Source organism: Cydia amplana, chromosome 27 (assembly GCF_948474715.1).
Source record: "Cydia amplana chromosome 27, ilCydAmpl1.1, whole genome shotgun sequence".
NCBI lineage: Eukaryota > Metazoa > Arthropoda > Insecta > Lepidoptera > Tortricidae > Cydia > Cydia amplana.
This window is the reverse complement of record NC_086095.1, coordinates 845,164-862,954: the sequence shown is the minus strand read 5'-3', so window position 1 is coordinate 862,954 and position 17,791 is coordinate 845,164. Positions and strand designations below refer to the sequence as shown.

General features: G+C 39.1%; 1 protein-coding gene across 2 annotated transcripts in view; it reads right to left on the bottom strand.

Moving 5' to 3' along the window:
- LOC134660469 (organic cation transporter protein-like) overlaps positions 1-17,791 on the bottom strand; it is a 60,521-nt gene that overhangs the window by 20,196 nt on the left and 22,534 nt on the right. For both annotated transcript variants that reach the window (XM_063516226.1, XM_063516225.1), the window contains exon 3: positions 688-877. In XM_063516226.1, the coding sequence (XP_063372296.1) occupies positions 688-877 (190 nt within the window). The remainder of the gene's footprint in view (positions 1-687; positions 878-17,791) is intronic.

The window sequence follows — 17,791 nt, the reverse complement described above, 5'->3', positions numbered from 1 at the left end:
TAGGCGAGCAGCTATTGAGCTGATGAGCCTATGTCACACAGTGTCCAGTGATATATAGTTCAAAGTTTGTATAGTCATATCACTTCACTAGTAATCATATCACTCCACTAGTAGTTTTAGACACCATTCCTATTTTTTTCCCCGTATAAAACTATGTATAAAGAGTCGGCAATTTGATTGTGACGTCACATGCTAATAGTGTTTCATATACATTTCATAGTACCAAAATAGTTTTACAGTTCGAAAAAAGAAACTGATTTCAAATATGATGTCACATACCCTATAGTGCAGTGGTTCCTAACCTTTTCAGTCCGGTCACCCCTATGACTAACTAGGGAACCTGATTTTACCCCTCCTCCCAATGGTAATAAAAAAATTAAACGTGTACGTTTGTTGTATTGTTATATTAGGTTAGCTTATTACCCCCGTAAAATACCAGTTTTACCCCCACAGGGGTAATTACCTCCAGGTTAGGAACCACTGCTATAGTGTCATACGGCACGTCGCTCCTGTTGTACTCCCACTTGTTACACGAGACTATAGGCTCGTCGTCCAGCGTCGTCCAGTGTTCATGTTCACTCACCTGACTAGCAATAGTGTCATACGGCACGTCGCTCCGGTTATACTCCCACTTGGTACACTCTATAGGCCACTTGTCGTCCAGCCTCGTCCAGTTCGTCCACTCACCTGACTAGCAATAGTGTCATACGGCACGTCGCTCCTGTTGTACTCCCATTTGGTACACGGGACTATAGGCCACTCGTCGTCGGGCGTTGTCCGGCCCTGGGCCAGCGCCTTCGTCCAGTTGGTCGAGTACATGCGGCACCGGTCGTGGGAGAAGGGGCCGTCGGCTGTGGGGGGGATGGCGAGGGCTCGTCTGAAAGGATTAAGAATTATTTAGAGATTAGTCTAATAAATTTTTAGTCCAAAATGTCCGTCATTCATTGGCGTTCATTTTAAGTGTCACAGATATCTAACCTGTAAAAACCGGACAAGTGCGAGTCGGACTCGCCCACCGAGGGTTCCGTACTTTTTAGTATTTATACGGCAACAGTAATACATCATAATTTATGAAAATTACAACTGTCTATTAGCTATCACGGTTCATGAGATACATCCTGGTGACAGATAGACAGACGGACAGAGGAGTCTTAGTAATATTATATTATAGGACATTAAGAGTAATAGAGTCCCGTATTTTACCCTTTGGGTACGGAACCCTAAAAAGGTATTGCAATAAACGTGGAACTTAGCATCTTCCTCGCGATGTCCCGGCATTTTGCCACGGCTCATGGGAGCCTGGGGTCCGCTTGGCAACTAATGCCAAGAATTGGCGTAGGCACTAGTTTTAGCAAACGGCGTAGGCAAACGTGGAATTTAGCAATTTTTGAAAATTATCTTTGCTAGTAGTACAAAATATAGGAACTGTCAATATAAATCAAACAAAAATAAGTTTTAAATAATGCATTATTTGGCCACCGGTCGTATTTCTGTTTAAGTATCGATAATAACACATTCAGAATATTGGCTTTGTGAATTCAGATTGCACAGATAATGATTATAATTGTTTTTATAACCAAAAACAGCTTAATTCCTTTCACGGCCGAGAGTTAAGTGAAACAATTGACGCAATGATGTTATTGACAATTTAAGTATTTTAAGTAGGAAATTAAAGTTTTAATATTGGAAGGCAAAATAACAATACCGGCCCGTCGTTATGAAGTTCGCGTAGACTAGTAACTTTAGACTCCGCAATCATTTTCCTCTCTGAATATTGAGATTATAGAAAATATTTTTACATATTTTTTATGTACCTATGCTAACAATAGTTATGCCCCTTTGTTTGACTTGTTTCGTTATTTTATTTTTATTTTTTTCTCTTTGTTCTTATTATTATTTCTTCTAGTTCTTAGGCAATTTAATGCAACATCTATTTATCTATACAACAAAGCTAACCGAACAAATAGTATTTACAATAAAACTTATAACGAGTGTAAAAAACAGACTACAATATGGTTAAAAAGTAAAACATACGAAGAAACAGAATCAATTATACCCTGACCTTTATCGTACCGGATCTGAGATCCGCATGGCTCATTTCAACCATACACATCAATAACACACACACACACACTTACTATTCTATGTAAATAGATCTTTACCCCTTTTATCTGAAATGTAAACAGTATTTTACTATGTAAGAAACTCTCCTACTTTAAATACTTAGTTATAATTTTAATATTGTAAAACATATTTTTACCATTATAACCTTTGTATGAAAGAGCGAATACCTCCTAACACAAGTGTCAAACTTAAAAGGAGGATTCGACACCTAAAAACTGGTTAAAAATAAACGAATTTTGAATTTTGAATTTTTATTATAAGAATTAGAAGCAAGAAACAAATTCCATTCAAATATTTAAATGCTCCTAACTCTTATCTCGACGACTGGTCTGGCCTGGGTATGTAGTGACCCTGTCTGTGAAGCCAATGGGCCTGGGTTCGAAACCCAGTATTTTTTGTGGTGAACACAAATATTTCTTCCTGAGTCATGCGTGTTTTCTAGGGGTCCCGTTGTTTCCCATAAAGTTTTAAGTCATAATGTATTGTTTGTCATATTATCATTTGTCATAAAAGTGAAACCGTTAATATTTCAGGATTTTCGTTAGGTTATCCTATAGATAGGTTAGGTTAGGTTTGTTTTATGGCAATCCTGAAAAGTGATGTGTTTCTGAACCAAATGAATTATGACTAACGAAAATGCGGGCAAACAATACATTATGGTTTAAAACTATTTGGGGAAAAATAGAGACCCGTGTTTTCTATGTATATAAGTGTATATGTATATCGTCGCCTAGCACCCATAGCTTTGCTTAGTTTGAGGCTTTTGATCTGGGTAAGATTTTCCTCTCATATTTATTTATTTATTTATGTGTTGTGAACGTTACACTCTCCATTCTACGAAGTATGGAGATACGTTTATGACTTTATCCGATGATGCGGCATCTTATACTCCAGTGATCTGTGGTAATTCGTGCAAAACTTGTTGAAAACGCTTTAAGAGTGCCGAAGGCCGACTAGCTCCAAGGTTCGTCCGGGGAACGTCTACGGTCTACGCCATACAACTTTCCATATTATGGTAATTAAAAATAAGTGTGGGAACGCCCCTGCCAGGCCCCTATTTCACCACTGCGACAGGTGCGACAATTCGACAAATGTCACTGTTGCTGACGTCACAGGCATCCATGGGCTACGGTTACCGCTTACCATCGGGCGGGCCGTATTCCTGTTTGCCACCATCATTGTATTATTTAAAAAAACTTTATTACATCGGCAAAAAACAGGTATTTCTCTTTCGAAGTTTATGATGATGATAATGACAATTGTCACACGATTTAATAGAATTTTTGGTCATTCTTGACAGGAAATGAGTTCTGTGTCGGAATTTCGTGACAATTGTCGTGTTTCTTGTGACACTTGTCATTAGCTTCGCAAAATAAGTACCCATTTATTGGCGATATAATGGAGTTTTTTTTTTAAATAATATGTTGGTGGCAAACAAGCACACCGCCCGTCCGATGGTAAGCGGCTACGGTGTCAATGGAGGCCTGTGACGTCAGTAACAGTGATGTCGACAATGTCGCACCTGTCACCGTGGTGAAATAGGGGCGTCACCCCCGGAGATATAGGGCCCCTAGGCACTTTGTATGGTACTTATAATTTAGAGGGGGCGACTGGCCTGGTCAGACCTTGTGGGCCTTGGCGGGAATCCAGCCCAGTGTCTAGTGATGAGGGAGTGTTAAGAATGACTTACGTTAGACCGGGCCGTGTCCGGGCCGGAGCTTCCGGCGCTTACTTTTCTATGACACATGACAGGTAATCGTGATACTTTCCATAGAAAAAGAAGCTCCGGAAGTTCCGGCCCAAACACGGCCCGGTCTAACGTGATTAATGCTTTACTCAAAATTAGACTTAAAACTTATTCTAGCAAAAACGAGGGATTGACGAAATAAATCTCCGACAAACCTGTTATCGAAAGCTAAGCAAGTCTAAGATAAATATAGAAAAGTAAATTATAATAAGTTATAACTCACTTAAGTGTTACAATAACACAAATTAAATGCAAATCGACATATTATAATTCCCCTATTTATAGTGCCTAACTATAAAAACGAAAACTATTGTAAATAAAAAAGTTCTAGAACTACTCATATTATGCGGTGTCTTATATGCAAATGATCTGTAGTAATTGGTGCAAAACTTGACAACGCTTTGAGAGCGCCGCGAAGGCCGACTAGGTCCAGTCGCCATCAGATACACCGGAGCGGCCGAGGTGCTCAAAAATATCTGAACACGCACTCTAGCGCCTTGACAATAGAGTCGTGTTCAGATATTTGTGAGCGCCTCGGCCGCCCCGATGTATCTGACTGCGACTCTCCAAGGTTCGTCCGAACGCCTACGCCATTCAACTTTCCATGATATGGCAATGGAAATATGACAGGACGAAATTATTATTAATTTTAAGTGTTATTGATAAAGTAGTACATCACCTCGGCCGATTTCGTTTTGGGGGCAAGTCAATTTCCGTGGTATTTTTTGTAATTTTTTTGGACTTACTTTATATATTTGGATCTATTTATTATTTAGAGAATATGAGAACATTTATTGCAAAAACTTAAATATAAATACAAACTAAAAATATAAAAAATAAATACTTACTAAAACCCGCCCCGGGCTGTCCCTGACGCAAAGGTGCCCATCACGCTCGCTGCGTTGCCGCGTTGTATCGCGATGGACAGCCTTTGCATCAGGAAGAACCCGGAGCGGGGGTCAAGGCCCCTTTCACTCAGGCGACGACCCAGCTCGCGGAGGAAGGTCTTACCCTCCGCGCACCAGCAACCTGAGGTCTCCACGGCGAGGGGAACGAACAGATACCCGCTCAGCGCCGAGTATTTATCTTTTTTAAGGGACGCCGCGTGCTCAGCAGCCGCTCCTGCAGACCGCATTGTGCGGCTAATATGCGAGGCGGCAAAAGTGCTGACGCACGTGGCGTCCCATAGCAAGCACTTACCCTTTTCCCACGGCACCAGGGTCAAGCCGTCAGGCCTTTTGCCGTCCGAACGGCTGAGGCCTGGCGGCTCAAGCATGCAGGGGATATTAGCTGCCACTAAGGCTCTCCTAACGATGTCGTTAAGAGCATGGTGCCGTGGGAACCTCCCAGCGCAACGACAGCAGCTCAAGGCATGGTGGCCGTTGCTCTCCACAGAGGAGCCGCAGATGCATTGGTGGGGTTGGCATACATCACAACCTAGGCGGAGAGCAACGGCCACACGCAACGAACCGTTGTCTAGTAAGGTGCCTAGGTTTGGGGAGGGAAGAGCGTGTAGCCAAGCTCCAGATTCAGGCCTGGAGGCAGCGATTAGCCTGGCTCTGTCAGAACCAGCAGCGGTATGAATAAGACTATCGAGTAGCCCCTTTACCACGACGTCGTCCCACAAACGCTGGCGGTAAGGTTTTTCGGGTACCGGCGCATCAGAGTTAAGAGCCTTCCAAGTCGACAGAGCATCAGCGGCATAGGGTATTGTGACCTTGACACCATCTAAAGATAACATATTAGTGACAAGGTCCACAACCCCAGCCGCCGACGCAAGAAAAGCCGGAAGGCTCACATCTCGTGAGCGCCGGATACCCAGTCCGCCGTTTCGTATAGGTAAAGAGGCCTGGTCCCACTGGTCCGAGTTGAGGGATACATTTAAAAGACACTCAGCAGATTCTTTGAGTGCCAGGTCGAAGGAGTCCATGTGTGTGGGGTGTAGCCAAGTAGGCGCTGTGCGTAAGAAGTAGGTGATCTTGGGAACGGCAAAGCAGGATCTTAGCAACGTCAGAGCTACATGTGCCGAGAGGTTTCTAAGCCTTTCTCTTGCTAACAAGAGAAGTTGTTCTCGTGTCTCAAAAGCTCCAGGAACAGCATCGGAAAATATAGGGGAACCCAAGAGGTGAAAGTTTTGGCTGGATAGTTCTTTGAGACCAGGTAGTAGGGTACTAAATGAAGGTAATGAGGAAAGAGAATTAGCGCTGCAGGGGAAGAATTCACATTTGTTGGTATTGACTTCGAGTCCCAGATTACGAAGCAGTGGGAGGAGTGTGACCAAGTCTTGGTATACTTCTTCGGGCTTACCACCGAGAGTGCCATCATCTAGATACCAAACGTTTAGCGGAGATTGAGGACCGGATATTGCTTTTTGGATGGCGAGGCTAAAGATCAGGGGGCCAAGTGGATCCCCCTGCTGAGCCCCCACCTGAGACTGGATGAGGGACTCATTGAAGAAAAGTTTGGACGGAGATGAGTAAACTTGGTGAAGAAAAGGGTACAGTATTGGTATTTTCTCTCTAACTTCGGATAAAAGTACATCCCGCTCTACAGAATTAAACGCATTTTTTAAATCTATCTTAATGATAACGGAGTCTGCGTTTTTAGGGTCGAGAACGAATGCTCGAGTGGCGTGAATAGCAGCCTCACAGCCAAGTTTCGTGCCAAAACCTAATTGGTAAGGCTGTAAGTAAGACGCCATTTCGTCACGCACAGCTCGACAACCTAACTTAGCAGTTAGGCGGCGGAATACACTGCCAACAGCGATAGGCCTTAAGCCACCATCTTTTTTTGATAGCGCGCACAGCGACGCACCGTAAATATATGGAGAAACTGCTGGATTTAGCTGACCACTGAGTAGGAAATTGCAGAGTTTGGTTAAATATTCAAGCAACCGAGGCCCGTATTTAGAGAATAGGGTATTTGACTGTGTACAAAATAAATTTTAGGTACACCATGCATGAAATAAAGCACCAGATAATTATTAGAAAAAGACAGATGGAAGTTATTTTTAAACACAAGTTCTATTTAATAAATCGGATAAAAATATAAATAAAAAGTAGGCGAGTTGACCGTTACGTCACGATGTAAATGATGTACCTAATGTTTCGACAGTTCTAAAAAAGAAGCTGATTTGACTAGTAAGAAAATACCCTATTGGTTTCAGTTCAAAAATCATGCTGATTGGTGGACGTTGAAATAGTTATTTGTTTTACAAGAGAGCAAAGTTGTTGTTTAACCGCTCGAGAGAAAGTCTAAAGGATTCATAATTTTTAAAAGTTGCTGAAGTTGTTTAGTTTAATTTATTGCTCCTGTTACAGGAAGCACCCTGTATTGGCAAACTCGCACTCGCTCCCTTTTTTTCGTGGTAATATTGATACCCGAGTAAGCGAAAGATTCTAAAATTGAACGATGAGCGTAGCGAGTGGTTCGAAAAATGGAATCTTAAGCGTTGCGAGGCTTTCAAAGCACAAGGGTTAAACAAAATTTGATCCGAGTGAAACACAAAAATTTTCACCACACCAACCCGAAGAAAATATTAACTGTAGCAAACAAAATCAAACCAAATCTAATCCGAATGAATGTTATTAAATATTGATTTAAAAGTCAATTCTACCAGCAAACATAAGAAAACAACTCAAAATTTGCATTTGATTACTTTGCCTCACATGTGAATAAAATGCAACTTTGCTATCAGTTTTTGAACATTCAAGAGAGCCTTTACCAGTTGGTGTGGTGAAAAGTAAATTTCCACAGTAAACAGAACTATATGTAATTTTTGGAGTAGTTGTAATTATTAAGGTCAATCAAGAAAAGGAGAATTTCTAATTCTGTAACCAAGTTATATTATTAACTAGCGACCCACCCCGGCTTCGCACGGGTTAAAAAAATTATAAATAAACCTTCCCCTTGAATCACTCTATCTATTAAAAAATCCGTTGCGTAGTTTTAAAGATCTAAGCATACATACAGACTGACAGAGAGCGGGACGCGACTTTGTTTTATACTATGTAGTGATTTAGATACTTTTAAGTTATTTATTATGGACTGTATATACAGTATAATACCATTAAGGAAATTTTCTGAATAAAGTATAAAAAACGTACTAGTGCTCGACACGCTAATGCCCAATAGATGGCACCCTGCTGTCACCTCTATTGACAATGACTTAAGTTTCAAGATGACATGTACTGGTTCCGCGTCGAGCACCAGTGGGCGTTTTTTTTTTAAAGTTGTCCCCTATTTTTTTTTCAAATTTGGGTTTTTTTATGTTACATATTTCTACTCAGAATCACGAGCTCTTTCTATCCTAATACGAGAAAAAAAGTGTCCTAAGGTTTTTATTTCCATTCCGTCACCATTTTTCATAGACTTTGGCGGTCGCGGAATGGAAAGATCGAAAAATGTATGGAAATTTTGGGACACTTTTTTTCTCCTATTAGGATAGAAAGAGCTCGTGATTCTGAGTAGAAATAACATAAAAAATCCCAAATTTGGTAAAAAAGTGTAGGGGACAACTTAAAAAATAAAATAAAATAAATAAAAAATAATTAAAAAATTAAAAATAAACAAAAATAAAACCAAAATAAAATAACTTAATATAATATCTTTTTAAAAAAAAGGGAACCGCCTTCAAAAAACCAACCCACTGAAAAGTACAAAATAATTTTTATATGGCACCCCTTTACGTGTCCAGTCCCTATCCCACGGCGTAAAGCAAATTTTTGCCAAAAAGTAATTAATACCTAATAATAAGAAAATTAATAATCATCCGGGTAATTACTTAGTTTTTGAAGTCGGTGCCAAACCAAAATTTTTGAGAACCGATATTTTATACAACGAAGAACGCTGCACTTACTTGCATTATAAATACATACTTAGTTTACTCATTAATTTAGTTCTTGTAGGTTAAGTACTACGTACTCGTATTGTTTTTCTGATTGGTAGTAAAGACTGTTTTTGTTGGTTTGGCACCGCCTTCAAAAACTAAGTAATTACCCGGATGATTATTAATTTTCTTATTATTAGGTATTAATTACTTTTTGGCAAAAAATTGCTTTACGCCGTGGGATAGGGACTGGACACGTAAAGGGGTGCCATATAAAAATTATTTTGTACTTTTCAGTGGGTTGGTTTTTTGAAGGCGGTTCCCTTTTTTTTAAAAAGATATTATATTAAGTTATTTTATTTTGGTTTTATTTTTGTTTATTTTTAATTTTTTAATTATTTTTTATTTATTTTATTTTATTTTTCACTTTTTAGTGATAGGTAGGTACTTCATTTATTTTAGGTTTTGGGCTAAAATACTAGTTTGTTCGGCTCTCTATTTAGTCTACTAATGTTGGTGATGGCCTAACTCGATGATAATCGCGACATTCGCGACACACATAATATGACGTTTTGGTGCTAAACGATTTTTGTATGTATATTGCTCCCACTCCCATTCCCAGTCCCAGTCCGAGTCCGACTCCCACTCCCACTATTTTATCTAAATCGGTTTTAGCAACATAAATTTGTTGGTAGGTATACCGAATACCGATAGCATGGCCACCTACCGGGTCCAATTGGTTTTTAGGGTTCCGTAGCCAAATGGCAAAAAACGGAACCCTTATAGATTCGTCATGTCTGTCTGTCTGTCTGTCTGTCTGTCCGTCTGTCTGTCCGTCCGTATGTCACAGCCACTTTTCTCCGAAACTATAAGAACTATACTGTTGAAACTTGGTAAGTAGATGTATTCTGTAAACCGCATTAAGATTTTTATACAAAAATAGAAAAAAAACAATAATTTTTTTGGGTTCCCCATACTTCGAACTGAAACTCAAAAATTTTTTTTTTCATCAAACCCATACGTGTGGGGTATCTATGGATAGGTCTTCAAAAATGATGTTGAGGTTTCTAATATCATTTTTTTCTAAACTGAATAGTTTGCGCGAGAGACACTTCCAAAGTGGTAAAATGTGTGTCCCCCCCCTGTAACTTCTAAAATAAGAGAATGATAAAACTAAAAAAAATATATGATGTACATTACCATGTAAACTTCCACGGAAAATTGGTTTGAACGAGATCTAGTAAGTAGTTTTTTTTTTATACGCCATAAATCGCCTAAATACGGAACCCTTCATGGGCGAGTCCGACTCGCACTTGGCCGCTTTTTTCAAACCATCCATGTACTGTACACTAAAACCTTCTCCAGAATGTAACAAACACTTTTCTGAAAACCGCATCCAAATCGGTTCAGCCAAACGCGAGATAATCACGAACAAACATAGACACATACATACGTACATACATACGGGTCAAACTGAGAACGTCCTTTTTTTAAAGGCAGTTAGAAAAAAGTTCATCGACCCACCTAGTGGACCTCTGCAATATAGGCAAACGACGACAAGTCGGTTAACCAAAACAAAGTGTGCCTATCTTGCACCAAACCTAAGTTCCACTAGGTACAGCAAGGGTTTAGCATCAGCTCTATCTTGGGTACTGCTCTCCCAAGTGCTCATCAAGATGTGACAGATTACCAAAATAGCGTGGGCCTATGTTGCACCAAACCTGAGTTCCACTAGGTACAGCAAGGGTTCAGCATCAGCTCCATCTTGGGTACTGCTCTCCCAAGTGCTCATCAAGATGTGACGGATAGCCAAAATAGTGTTGGCCTATGTTGCACCAAACCTGAGTTCCACTAGGTACAGCCAGGGTTCAGCATCAGCTCTATCTTGGATACTGCTCTCCCAAGTGCTCATCAAGATGAGACGGATGACCAAAACAGCGTGGGCCTATGTTGCACCAAACCTGAGTTCCACTAGGTACATCCCGAGTTCCACTAGGTACATCCAGGGTTCAGCATCAGCCCTATCTTGGGTACTGCTCTCCCAAGTGCTCATCAAGGCGTGTCGGATGACCAAAACAGCGTGAGCCTATGTTGCACCAAACCTAAGTTCCACTAGGTACAGCCAGGGTTCAGCATCAGCTCAGATCTATGTATACTAAAACCTTCTCCAGAATGTAAGAAACACTTTTCTGAAAACCGCATCAAAATCGGTTCAGCCAAACGCGAGATAATCGCGAACAAATATACATACATACATACATACGGGTCAAACTGAGAACCTCCTTTTTTTTTGAAGGCGGTTAAAAACGCCCCAGTACGGCTACCATATATCAGTTTGGCACTGACATAAACGCCGTCGAGAACGTAATTTACTTTCTATACATCTCGCTCGTACTCGCATATTAGTGCAAACGAGATGTATGGAATAGTAGTTTAGGTGACTGCTACATAATGAGAGGCATTAAAATACGAGTGTGGGTTTAAGAAACGAACGTTAGTGAGTTTCTTAATAGGATCACATGAGTGTTACGTTCTAGATAGCGTAAATGTCAGTTTTGACACTGTCAGTAACTCATGGTACGGGCTCAGTACGTTTACCTTATATTTCTAATTCTGTAACTGTTATATTATTAGTTCACTAGCAAAAAATACGAATAGAACCATAACCACCTGCAGTGCGAATCACTTCCTTCCGTACAAATTAGCCGGTCTATTAGATTCGGCCTCGCTCTGCCGACCTTTGGCTAACTGAGAAATGTTTCAATTTAGTATCGAACATGTGGTAGAATCGTGTTCTATCATAATCGATATTAAATTTGGCTAGTGGGCAAAATCTCACGCGCCACATGCTCACTAATGACAAGTGAGAATTGTATAAAAAAAATAACTATGACAAGTGAGAATTGTATAAAAAAAAATAACTATGACAATTGAGAATTGTTAAAAAAAAAGAATTTATAATTTAATTTATTTAAAGTATATGTAACCACCTATTTTAATTGTATAATATAATATATGTGAATCTTTACAATATAAATTATTTACGTATACTTCATCAATTGATATATGTGATGTTTGAATTAATAATTATTTAAGTTATATGTTAATTTATCGTTTTTTGCCAAATGCGGCCCGCGACGCGTTCCAATCCGGCCCACCGACACCCAAAAAAGCGTCCGGCCCGCCAGCCAAGCTCCAGGGGTTGGGAAAAACATGGTGAGTTAACCGGACTAATTCTAATAAGGCCTAGTTTACCCTCAGATGGCAGTCGCTTTCGTAAAAACTAGTGCCTACGCCAATTCTTGGTATTAGTTGCCAAGCGTAGCTACTATGAGCCGTGGCAAAATGCCGGAACAATGCGATGAAGATGATTGATTATGAAAGAGGTTTCCAAATAGATTAGATAACAAAAGAACTACGTGAGCGATTGTGAACTTTTTTTCCACTTTTGTGTTATTTCTATTCAGAATCACGAGCTATTTCGATCCTAATGGGATAAAAAATGACGCAAAGTTTTTTTCCTATTGTGTTACCATTTCCCCATATACTTTATATAGCGGTAACAAAAAGGAAAGTTTGAAAAATTGATGGAAATTTTAGGACTCTTTTTTAGGGTTCCGTACCCAAAGGGTAAAAACGGGACCCTATTACTAAGACTCCGCTGTCCGTCCGTCCGTCCGTACGTCCGTCCGTCTGTCACCAGGCTGTATCTCACGAACCGTGATAGCTAGACAGTTGAAATTTTCACAGATGATGTATTTCGGTTGCCGCTATAACAACAAATACTAAAAACAGAATAAATATTTAAGTGGGGTAATATTTAATATCCCATACAACAAACGTGATTTTTGACCGAAGTTAAGCAACGTCGGGCGGGGTCAGTACTTGGATGGGTGACCGTTTTTTTGCTTGTTTTTTTTGTTGATGGTGCGGAACCCTCCGTGCGCGAGTCCGACTCGCACTTGGCCGGTTTTTTCTGTTTTAAGGATGAAAAGGGCTCGCGTACCTAAAAACCGTACCCGTACCGTACCCGTACACAAAAGTGGCAAAAAAGGCACCTCACTTTAATTAAATAATGTTTACTTCAAGGATGACTCATATTAGTTATTATGATTTAAAAATAGCTTGCTATAGATATCGATAACATTTGTGTCGAAATATATTATACCTTAAAATGGGGTGAGTAGGGATTACGAGGTCAGTTGGGTTATGAAAGGGGAGAGAAAGGATGACAGAGGGGTGAGTTGGTTTTTACAGGCTACGTAAATTATTATATTCTAATAACAAATCAAGCTATTATAATGTTCATAATCCCAAAGAGTCGATCCAACAAATTTCAAAACGCACCTTAGTAGGAAATCTTTAAAGTTATGAAATGGAACTACATTATAAAAAAAACTAAAATACAAACGACCGGAACATTTATTATGTATGAAAATCAGTGTGCCACATGTAAAAATAAAGTTTTATCGAGGTTTGAATGTCAGGTTTGTCCCTACTCACCCCATTTTACGGTACTTAATAAATTAATTACTAGCACTACTGGTACGTTGTTGTCCCCAAAAACCGGTTCATGGACTCTTGGTAAAGTAATCGGGGGTGGCAGATACTTTTTCACCACACCAACTGGTAAAGGCTCTCTTGGATGTTCAAAAACTGAATAGCAAAGTTGCATTTTATTCACATGTGAGGCAAAGTAATTAAATGCAAATTTTGAGTTGTTTTCTTTCATGTTTGCTGGTAGAATTGACTCTTAAATAATTATTTTGAATGATAAATATTGAATAGCATTCATTTGGGTTTGATTTGGCTTGATTTTGTTTGATATCTTACAGTTTAATATTTTCTTCGGGTTGGTGTGGAGAAAAATTATGTGTTTCACTCGGGGAAAAATTTTGTTTAACCCTCGTGCTTTGAAACTCTCGCAACGCTTAGGATTCCATTTTTCGATTTTGGAATCTTTCGCTTGCTCGGGTATCAATATTAACACGAGCGGTTAAATAACAACTTTGATCCCTTGTAAAACAAATAACTAATTGGCGCGTTTTTTCATCCGCTACCTACTTAAAATGCTCACTGTACGTATACTACGTACGTACACTGTTAATGTCCGCTACTTGACGCTAGATGTCGACTACGTTTTGGAAAGAAAACTGATGTATGGAGTTACCGCTCTTTATTTTCTTATATTTCTCTATAGTGCTACTACTACATTCAATTAATAACTATAGATTAAATCTAATAAAATAAGCCCTTGAGGCTTCCAAGGGGATAGGATGCTGGCGGCATTTCCTCGCTGTATCGCAATGCTGAGGGGCTACCGCAAAAACCGAGTTTCGCAAATTGCGGGCACTTTTCTCTGTCACTCTAATTACGCCTTCATTGGAGTAAAAGAGAAAGATCTCCGCAATTTGCGAAATTCGGTTTTCGCGGTAGCCCCTCTGATACGATGTGCGAGGAAGCCGCCAGCTCTTCGGTCACGTTACGTCAACCAGACGCTTCGCGATTTCTGCAAACAACTTGTGCGCGCTGGGACCTTTAATCAGATTGGCGAAAAATTCAAAAATTGTTCCCGTCTGGACTGGCCTTACAACTAAAATTGGCGTAGGTCCGGACTTCCGTAAGTCTAAGAATTAGCTGGCCGATTAGCCACGGCCTCGCGCCGAACCGACGACCTCTGTCTGAGGCCGACGGCGTCTGCTAAACTTAGCGAACGGGCCATTTTAGGGGCTACCAGGAGTTGAATGAATCCTTTTTTTTTTTTAAACATTGTCTAAAAAACACTTTTTTCGTATCTAGTTTGCTGTGAAGGATCTTAGATATACGAAATCTACATATTTGGGTTCGTCTTTGACGTCTCGAAGAACGTGTCGAGGATTTTAATTTTAAACCAACTATGAATAAATATGGTCATTGGTGGGGTCTGTTGTTGTGTGCTTTACTTGTGTTACAATTAATGTTAATTGTTATGAACTTTGACGTAAATATGGGATACTATATTGCTTACCTATAGCCGTTGCTGTTAATATGATAAGCTACAAAAAACATTAGAAAACTAAGGGATTCAGATCGAAGGTCATTAGCGTGGGAGATCCCCTTAAAGTTGTCCCCTACACTTTTTCTAATTTGTAAATTTCTATGTTATTTCTACTCAGAATCACGAGCTCTTTCTATCCTAATAGGAGAAAAAAAGTGTTCCAAGGTTTTTTTCCCATTCCGTTACCATTTTTCATAGACTTTGTATGGCGGTCACGCGGAATGGAGATACAAAAAATGTATGGAAATTTTGGGACACGTTTTTTCTCCTATTAGGATCAAAAGAGCTTATGATTCTGAGTAAAAATAACATAAAAAAATCCCAATTTTGAAAAAAAGTGTAGGAGACAAATTTTAAATAAAATGGCCCAAATCTCAGGTTAATCACATTTTTTTACACTTAAGGATGTGACTTTTTGACTCACGTTAGACCGGGCCGTGTCCGGGCCGAAGCTTTCTGAGCTTCGTTTTCTATGGAATCACGTGATCACCTGTCATCTGTCATAGAAAAGTAACCGCCAGAAGCTCCGGCCCGGACACGGCCGGGTGTAACGTGAGTCATCCTTTACGGTCCAGATAAAAAATACACGATCACTCGTCGCCTTTAAAGGCCTAAAAATTCAAGACAAAAATACACAAAAATATTTTCATTTGTCATGCTCGGAATGAGGGTCGTTGTTATTCTAAAAGGTGTGCAGAAAATGATGCGTTGCTGCACTAGAGCATTTTATTTACGGTCCAAGTACGTCTTTCTTTTGTACGATTAAGCAATTGCAATTTGGGTTTAAACCGATTTGTTATAGAAGAACGTGGATATACCTAGTCTCAATATATGTACCACAGTACTTTTATCAATTCGATCCCTACAGACAGTTATAAAAAGTGAACTATTCTAATTACATCCCTGGGGACATTATAAACCGTACCTATTCTACGGGGCTATTATGTGTAATGTAATGTAATTTGTTATAGGTATTTATAATTTCCATTCTGATATTTAACTCCCTATTCCATAAATATCGATACTTTTGCCTAAATTGTTAATTGAAGGTATGTAGAGCATTGTAATATGCCCAAAATGCATTATAATTTTATTTTAGTTATTTGATAAAGCTATCATAACGAAATAATTTCGATCTGTACCGTAAAATGGGGTGAGTAGGGTCAAAACTGAAATTCAAACCTCGATAACATTTTATTTTTACATATGAAAACTGAATGGTGTATATAATAAGTGTTCCAGGCGTTTGTATTTTAGTTTTTATTTTATTTTGGGTAGTTCCATTTCATAACTTTGACGATAAAGAGGAAAACCCACCTCACCCCGTAGTGCCTCGTATTTGGGGTGAGAGGGGTTTTCATACAAAGGTGATTTTGGAAGATTGTTGGATCGATTTTTTTTTATTATGCGTATTACTATAGCTCCATTTTAAATTGGAATACATTATTTTTGTAGCAATAGCCTTAAAATCCCTTCTCATCCCTCTCGCAAACCTTCTCTCCCCATTCATAACCCACCTCTCCCCGCGAAACCTACTCACCCCGTTTTACGGTACACAAAAAGCAGAATTATGGTTAGGTATGAACATTTTCTTATAATTATATTTAATTAATTCCGCTGACGCACTTGGACCGCAATAGAATTATTCGCATGTGTAAAAAACCTCAATGGTTAATTGTATTGAACAAGATAAGTATTATTCTTATACTAGCTCCGATGCATACCTATACAGGGTGTAATCCAAAATGTGATACAAGATAATCAAACCTGAATCTTTTCATGATTTTGAACAACTTTTACTATGGGGTCAACTTTGTAAATCAACAATAAAAAAATTCTTTGCCATACATTTTTGTCTACCTCTCCTTGACCATTTCTATGGAACAGCTCAATTTTTTTTTAATATTACAAAATTGACCCCATAGTAAAAGTTGTTCAAAATCATGAAAAGATTCAGGTTTGATTATCTTGTATCACGTTTTAGATTACACCCTGTATGTTCTCGTCTAGAATAGTCAGAGCATTTTAGAGAGATAGAGATATTTATTTGCATACCAGTAAATAGTAATGAATCATACATAGGTACATAATGGACCCTGGAATGGTTATAGCAAAACATTTTCTGTACCCCTAGTGTAAAGGCCATAGCAGGATAAGCTAAGTGAATCTGCCCCCAGCGAGTTTTGGCTTGTAATTTTTTTTTCATGATGTGGCTTTGTATTGATAACAAGTATGCAAAATTTTTTAATCGAGTAGTTTTGACGAGCGGGTATAGAAAATGTACAGTGATGTATTTTCAATTTAAAAAAAAAACACAGTTTTCTACCACAGATAAAATTAAGTAAATGCATTTATTTTGTAACTTATTAAAGAGGCTAGCATTGGTGAAAAATTTGGAGGTGTCGCTGACGTGAAAGTAATAAAAAAATTGTTTTGAAAAAAGTACCTAATTGTATTTTTTTTTTCTATTTTGTATGGCAATATATCCTATAATTAATGTCATAATTATCTTTATTATATGCACATTATACGTGACGCACGTCGAAATCGGCTGGCTAGAAAAAAAATATTGAAAAAACCGGCCAAGTGCGAGTCGGACTCGCGCACGGAGGGTTCCGCACCATCAACAAAAAATAGACCAAAACAAGCAAAAAAACGGTCACCCATCCAAGTACTGACCCCACCCGACGTTGCTTAACTTCGGTCAAAAATCACGTTTGTTGTATGGGAGCCCCACTTAAATCTTTATTTTATTCTGTTTTTAGTATTTGTTGTTATAGCGGCAACAGAAATACATCATCTGTGAAAATTTCAACTGTCTAGCTATCACGGTTCGTGAGATACAGCCTGGTGACAGACGGACGGACGGACGGACGGACGGACAGACGGACGGACGGACGGACGGACGCACGGACGGACAGCGGAGTCTTAGTAATAGGGTCCCGTTTTTACCCTTTGGGTACGGAACCCTAAAAAGATCATATTTCGTTTTTTATTTTTTATTTTAAAACTATACATTTTTGGGGGCTTAAATTTTGCATACTTATTACCAAAA